An 8,051-nucleotide genomic window follows, 5' to 3' on the forward strand; every position below is an offset into this window, starting at 1 on the left:
TTTCAATGTGAACACACTAACACTATTTACAGGCTACTACAAAAGGGCATAGAATAGTGCACAAGTAGACTACGCGAATTGGAACGCACCTCGTGTTTTAGAATGTTTATAGAACATTCAAAAGTAACATTTCCATAATGTTTGCAAAATGATTAAATGGAATGTTTATGTTCTTTCAACGTTCGAATAATCAAGAGAATGTTTAAACCGTTTTTAAAAAAAAATTAGGCTACGTTTTGAAGGTTCAGAGAAGGTTCTTGAAGAACGTTCAGAGAAGAAGGTTCTTCAGAGAACCTTCCTGAACGCTTTTAGAACATATTTTTGTTAGCTGGTTACTTTTTTCGAACACTTTGGATGCTCAGAAAAACGGCCACGAATGCAGGAGTCACGAGCGCGCAAACTCAACCCTCTTTACGTATGATCGAGGAGATGAGCGCCGCTGAGGCTGACAGCGCGCTGGGGTGAGTTTAGTTTCAGCCCGGGGCGGTGGAGCTCAGTTAAAGCCCCTAGAGGCGCTTCACCACCACACACACACACACACAGTCTTCCAGACGCGTTCAGCAACGCACAGCGATGCTTCTCCATCCCAATCTCAGCAGACTCTTCCTCATCACCGATGCCTGTCGGTTTCGAGGAGTTCAGCCAAGGTTTCCGACACGCATGTGACTACAGCCACCGTAAGTGAGTTCACGCCAGCGAAAGCTCCCTGGAAGTGGAGAGAGATCGGACAAAGAGCGGCCGTTCAGATGCAGTGATAACTTTGAGGAGGTTCGCGTTTTGTTTTTTTGGATGAGCAGCTGAAGATTGTTTTAATCATGCCTGTACGGAGAGGTCATGTCGCTCCTCAGAATACCTTTCTTGGAATAATAATACGGAAATTCGAGGGACAGAGTAAGTATTACAAATCAAACATACTTGATTCTTTGTCTCCATATCGTTTAGATGATAAAGGAAGTGCTAGTATTAACATACATAGACAAATATAGCTAACCTGTGCTATATTCACATGCACATAAACCCTTTATAGCCTATACATTTAAGGAAAGTAAACAGTTGCTTTGTTGAACGCATTCACTATCCAGTTTTGTGCATGCTCGATTGTCCCTTTATATAAGGTTTAAAACACTATTGCAAATAAAAAATAATAAATGGGATTACTTAGTATATACAATTAGCCTATATGTGATATAGCATTTGATAAAGAGTCACGACAGAACAGCATTGTGGCTTTTTAGTGTTTTCACTTCAGATACATCTGTCAGATGACTCTAAATGTACAAAGCAGCTATACCATTGTAATGCATGAATGACAACATACTCTGCCTGTGTGTTTAGATGAATTATGCACTCATTCTGAAGATTACACACATACGCAGGGATATCTGGACTGCTCGGAGCATATTTAGAGGATTTTTATGGCATAGAGGTTTTTAAGCACTCATTATATAAGCTGTACAGTTGCTAAATTGATATCACAAATATCTAAGGTTAATTTGATGCAATTAAACAATAAAACATTAAAATACAATAAAATTTAAATTATGTAAAATGTTATTAGTTTTTATTACATTGATAATAAAAATAAACAATACAATACATTAAAGTATTAAAATATAATATAAGTAAATATTTAAAAAGTCATTAATATTAAATAAAATATGAAACTATACAACTTCAATTGTTTGTCAGTTGCGGTAATAATAATGCTCTTAAAATGTTTTTATCGTGTCTCGGTCACTGTTTAGATCAGTGTTTCTCCACCTTGCTTGACTTACACTTGACTTAACGTTAGCTCATGTTATACTGGATTCTATTTAGCATTATCGTAAATATTATAAACTATAAGTCTATTATTATTCACTTATGAATTGAAAACAATCAATGTTGTGGATAATAAACGTATTCACATGAGCTTGTTTGTCTTTAGTTAGTTTTGAGAGTTCTGGGGGCAATAATGGAGAAACTTTACCAGAGAAAGCCTGACGGATGAATTTATTTTTATATCAAACCCAAATAAAAATAGTAATCTTTCCAAGTGCTTTCCAAGAGTACACATACCTTTTGTTGGGAATCACTGGTTTAGACTGTTATCTGGTCAGTTTCATGCTTAAATGTGAATTTGGTTTTATATGCACAAGATCTCTTTGCTTAAACTGCAGTGAAAGATCAACTGGATCTCCTCTTTTGCTCAGGACAAAAATCTCACATGAGTTTCCTCTATACTGTCAGAAGAGAACTGAACAATGTCTCAAACTGTGATACCCAACGTAACTCAAACGTTTATCCAAGCCTGATTTCATGTGATGTTTGGTTGTTTACAGATAAGAAGTTCATCATAGCCAATGCTCGGGTCCAGAACTGTGCTATCATTTACTGTAATGACGGATTCTGTGAGATGACGGGATTCTCGCGGCCGGACGTCATGCAGAAACCCTGTACATGTGACTTCCTATATGGAGAGCAAACCAAGAGACACGCGATTGCTCAGGTGGCTCAGGCTCTCCTGGGGTCAGAGGAACGGAAAGTGGAGATTACGTACCATCGCAAGGACGGTGAGTCCAACCCCATGCTTTCCTGTTGGCGGTTTTGCTCTGTGTAAAAGAGAGAGAGAGAGAGAGAGAGAGAGAGAGACATAACCTTAAAGAATGGCTCTGTTCTGAAACCAAGTATCTACTGCTTGCACACTAATGCCCGGTTCACACTACACAATATTTTTGTCTGTTACTATAGTCACTGTGTCAGATTATGCAATTTTGACACATAAATTCTTGTCATGTCGTGGACAAAAAACATGTCCGACTACACGCTGCTTCTCGACCAATCAGCGTTTGCCGTCTTTGCTGAGAAGAGACTGACTTTGGGATACAAGAGCGTAAACAAGCAATGGTTGTACTTGCCTAATGCTGTTTTCCAGTACTCACCGGGTTGCTGAAGCACCTCTGCTGTCGTTCACCAGCATTTATCTTTTTTCAGTTTGTCAGGTTGTCTCTCGAGGAAACATCATCCTGACACACAAACTATCATAAAGACAGGAGCTCCACGGATCTTTCCTTCATTGCATAATTCCACCTACAGTAGCAGCACCAATACCATTGTCTCTTTCATTTCGGCATGTTTGAAAGCTGTGGAAGAGCTTCTGTGCTCCTGTGCTCTTAATTCTGTGTAGTAAAAAGTCAACTTCACAGATGTGACGGAGAAATTAAACATGCTAGTCTTTCTGTCGTGACATTGTGAAGCGTTGCAGATGTGGCGTCGGTTGTCGTCCACTATGACTCTCTATAAGAGATGAAACGATCGATTATTGCGTCCTGACGCCCATTGTCATTTATGAATTACCACGACACCCTACGTCAAGCGGATCATGCCAAAATCAGACTGATATCTGCATAAGAGGCCGTTTACACAGAATGGGATATTGCATTAATGGACTGCATCCTACAGAATAGTGCCACTCACATGAAGTGCATTTGAAACTCAATGAAAAAATTGTTTCCAGTAGAGCTTGGTGTTGAACCAAATGCTGCTAAACTAAACTGATAACAAGCATACATAAATGCTTCTGGCTTTACCATATTTAATGCTTAATTTAAACTTCATTTTGGGTGAACTATACACAGTACATACAGTAGTGTCGCTTCCCATGACACATATTGGTGCATTTTCGTATTGCGATATATTGTGACACAATAGAACTGTATATACACTACCCGGCCAAAGAAAAATTTAAATAGGCTTATGCTTAAAGGGATACTTCACCGATTAGCATTAAGCTTTGTATCAGTAGAAACCTGGTAGTATTTTCGAATGACCTTGCTTCCCTCCCTCATGTCCCCCTGAGACGAGAGATTTCTGTATTGTGTGTCTGGAAAAAAAACTTAGATGACGCAAAAATCTTAATTTAGCGTCATCTGAGGCTTTTCTGTCAGAGGCGAGAGACTCCAGCCAGTAGGAGGAGCTCGTTCCGCATGTCTTCAACCCGCCCATAGGGGGATCTCACGATAAAACACCGTCTTTTCAGTTTCGAGTTGACTAGTAGCCTAGCTGTATCATTTCTTCCGATACTGCCCTCTGTAACCGGTAGGCGTGGCTTGGGAGTGTCCTCGTAGGGCAGCGAAGCAAGTGCATTCTGGGAGTTGTTGTCTTTCATCCACATGAGCCAAAAATACATTTTCTGGCTTTTCTCAGTCTAGAAGGCTCCAACTTCTAAAATAATTTCACATTTCTACTATATAAATGACCCAATTTAAATACACAAATTCATATTTCCACCGGTGAAATATCCATTTAAGAGTCTATGAATGGATCATTATTGCAGCGATTATTATGTTTCTAGCATGTTATATGACAACAGTTCTTCTAACCCTAATTGATGGAGTGTGTAGCTTTTTGGTCAAGATCTTGAATTGACAATGCAAGAGTCCAGCACTCTGTAAAGTCTCCTCCAGCATATCCCAAAGACTTACAGTGAATTTAAAGTCTGGACTCAGAGGAGCCGATTCATGTGTGAAAATGATTCTTCATTCTCCCTCACAACCATTCTTTCACAATTTGAGCCTGATGAATCTTGACATTGTCATCCTGGAATATGGCCATGATGTGTCTTCATACATGGTTGTCTAAGAAAATGAAAAGCTACACACTCCATAAATAAGGGTTAGAAGAACTGTTGCCAAACATATATCATGCTAGAAACATAATAATCGCTGCAAAAATGATCCAATCATAGACTCTTAAGCAATTGCCTATTTGAATCCAAACTGTGAATTTTTTATTTATTTTTTGGGGCCGGGCAGTGTTTTGTTACATTTCTAGTAAAATACTCAAGTTTTAATACTTTACGGTATTGAGAGAAGTCAATATATTGTTATAAGCAGTTTAATCTGCCACCTGCAATGGATGACACCTTAAAATACCGTCAGTTCACTAGGTTTTGGAACAGAGCACGAAATGCAAGTAGTGTGTTTCTTTTTTCACACTGCCTCTCTACCTTTTATCCTTTTGTTTTGCCTTTTTTTTTTCTTCTTTCGCCCGTCTCTGCTACAATATCGTAAGCGCCTCATTTGGTGGGGAGGAAAGCTGATTTCAGCTGAAGTGTGCAGTGAAGCAGACTCACTAATGTGGGCATCCTTACACCCGCCTTGAGCTACTCAGTCAACTTCAGCCCTCAGCCTGTCCAATCCCTTCAAACACACAGGATTAAAGCAAAACACACGCCAGCGCCTGCTGCTAGAGCCCAGATCAGCTCTAATGCTAACAGTGTTTGAACAGTTACACAGGAAGATGCTGTACTGATGAGCCTGAGCCCAGTGTGTCTTACATGAGCTCTCCGTATCCATCTGCATTATGTTCCAATGATGACATTTCATTTTTACTAGATATTCTGACATGAACTTGCTCCATACAACATTAAATTACATTCATTAACTATTTAACATGTATACATTGGGAGGACAATAGAGACCAGAATATTATAGAGTAGGCTGGAATTTTTTGGCCTCTTAGCAACCATCCAGAACACCCTAGCAACACCCTAGCAACCTTAGAAATGCCATGACAAACACCCTAGCGTTGTGTTTTTATATATCAAGACAAAAAAATAATGCCATGTGGCTTAAAAACAGCATATTTTTAGTTAAAGACCCTTTTAATTGCAACAATGCAAGGAAATTAACAGGTTGACATATACTGGCAATGTACCATAGAGGGATACCGGCTGTAAATATACATGGTAAACTGTCTTTCTTATGTAAGTTTCAACGTTTTCAGTAATAGTGATAGTGCATTGGTATACCACTGATAGATAACTCATGGCGTCTAGAAATATGTATGTACTGGGAGAAAGTCAATGGTTGTACCTGCTCAGATAGAAAGAAAACCTTTAACAATGAACTTTAGCTGGGGAATATATATTAACACCATTGTTTAATGACTCTCCTTTGCAGTTTCAGCTGAATACTGCACTTTAATAGCACCTGGTGTAGGGCGATTTAAACAGACATTTCCCCCGTACGTAGATATTAATAAGCAGCGTTTTAGCTAGCATAAAAGTGGGAATGAAAAGCAGACTGAGCCTCATTAAGGAATCATTAGAGGTTCGGTTAAAGAGTGCTATCAAGCTGAGAGTGAAATTCAACACCTTGTACACACGGGCTAACAATACATCACATCAGCTGCGTAGCTCACCTGAGACCCAAGCTTGTGCCAGGAACCTTGAGATGGCTATTCATCGAAAGATATGAATTATAAAGAAGGTGTGATTAAATTTGAGATAGATAAAGCACCTCGATGATGACCTGTTAAGTAGAAGAAGCACCTCTAATATTAAGTAGGATCTGATAAGACTTTTGGTAATCAAACATGCAGAGGGCCTAAAATTAACACTCGCCAAGCGCCAAATGCGTGTTAAAAACAGTGTTGGCAAGTATATGAAACGGTGTCAATCAGCGGTTGGCTGATAACATTTTTATAAATTCTAACAATGCAAAATTGTGAGAACGTGAATGTGAACGAACGTGAACGACGCTCGGGACAGTTGAGTTTGTCATATTCAAACAAAATTATGTCAAAATGCCCGTCTTGGCAAGTATCCTTGTAAACATAAGATAGTCAGTTATGTCTTATTAAGTGAATGTAAACAGCTGAGAAATAAAACGCGTGTGTAACAGTATATTGGATCTGTGCATTAGTTCTTAAAGTGACAGTAGCCTAATATTCCTGCTGCTGTGTGTTTTTAAAGGATAATTCTGGTATTTAGCACTTTGAGTCTCTTTTCTGGTTTGTTTTGGATGAACTAGAGTGGTGGACACTGAAATCTTGACGATGGGTCCTGTCTCGACTTTTTGACTCGTTTAGAGTCGCCTTTGACCGCTTCAGAGTGGCTGTCTATGGGCATGCACAAACATGTCCTTAAAACAACCCTTAACGTTCATTTTCAAAACTGTGCAACTCACCGAGTGGTTAGTGGTGTTCGTTGATGTTCCAAAACAAGTAGCGTAGCGAAATACAGTTTCTGTCGTGTTTTATTTGGCATTTTGTAAAATCCCATTGATTTCTGTTGGAGGACTCATTGCTCGTTGATATTACTGCGCTTCAGACTCAAATATCGAGCGGAAGTTTATACGTGGTTGTGAGGTATCTGAAAAAATAGTTCCACTATAGCAAATAACACGGATTGAAATCATACATTGCGCCGATATATTTGTTTTTATAAAACGGTTAGTTCCAATCCTTGATTCTGATTGGTCAATAGCTGTGCTTTATTCACGATAAAACATGGCTATGACCGCTTCACCCAACTGTTCTATGTATCACTACACAACACCCCTAGCAACCACTCTTAGCAACTTAAACACATGTTTGATCTCATTGATATTGTTCATTGAAGCTATAGTAGAGTATTGTGAGAGATCGAGTAAGCGAGTGTACCTGCATTTACAGTAGATATAGCATTTTCCTTCAGGTCAGTCATATTCATAATAAAAAGAAAAATCTGTTTGAATGTCCGCTGCGATATCTTGTCCTTTTAACAGTTAAGGGGTTTTTCCGTGCGTCATCTGTCAGTTGCGTCTTCCTTCTCCGTGTTCACGAGTTTGATTCCTTTCAATGTAAAAGTCTTCTCTACTGACTGACTCACTCATAAAGACGGTCTTTGCCGCCATCTATTGGTGATATAATGTATGTAACTTTTGTTGCTGTTTATGGTCAGGGACTATTTTTTCCAGCGGAAGGAAGGCTTTTAGTGATTTTACTTCATAAAAGTTGCATAGATACATGTTTTTCGGATTTAATAGTTGTATTGTGTGGTAACCATTTTAAAAAAACAATATAAACCAAGTATATTTTATACTCCGCTTCGCGTCGTGCCTAACAACGCCCTTCAGCCGTTACTTATTCACGATACAGCACAGCCTCTCGATTGCTTACATAATCATCAACGAACACCACTAACCACTCGGTGAGTTGCAGTTTTGAAAACAAACGTTAAGGGTTGTTTTAAGGACATGTTCGTGCATGCTCGTAGCCAGCCACTCTGAAGCGGTCAAAGGCGACTC

At 39.1% G+C, this 8,051-nt stretch overlaps 1 protein-coding gene across 1 annotated transcript in view; it reads left to right on the forward strand.

Annotated features, from left to right (window-relative positions):
- The first annotated feature begins 744 nt into the window (after nt 1–744).
- Nucleotides 745–8,051, forward strand: part of LOC311088622 (potassium voltage-gated channel subfamily H member 7) — a 108,093-nt gene continuing 100,786 nt past the window's right edge. The window contains exons 1-2 of the mRNA XM_084122864.1: nt 745–891; nt 2,322–2,552. Of these exons, the coding sequence (XP_083978990.1) occupies nt 816–891; nt 2,322–2,552 (307 nt within the window). The 5' untranslated portion in view covers nt 745–815. The remainder of the gene's footprint in view (nt 892–2,321; nt 2,553–8,051) is intronic.

The sequence above is a fragment of the Abramis brama genome, assembly GCF_963993115.1.
Source record: "Abramis brama genome assembly, chromosome: 8".
Classification (NCBI taxonomy): domain Eukaryota; kingdom Metazoa; phylum Chordata; class Actinopteri; order Cypriniformes; family Leuciscidae; genus Abramis; species Abramis brama.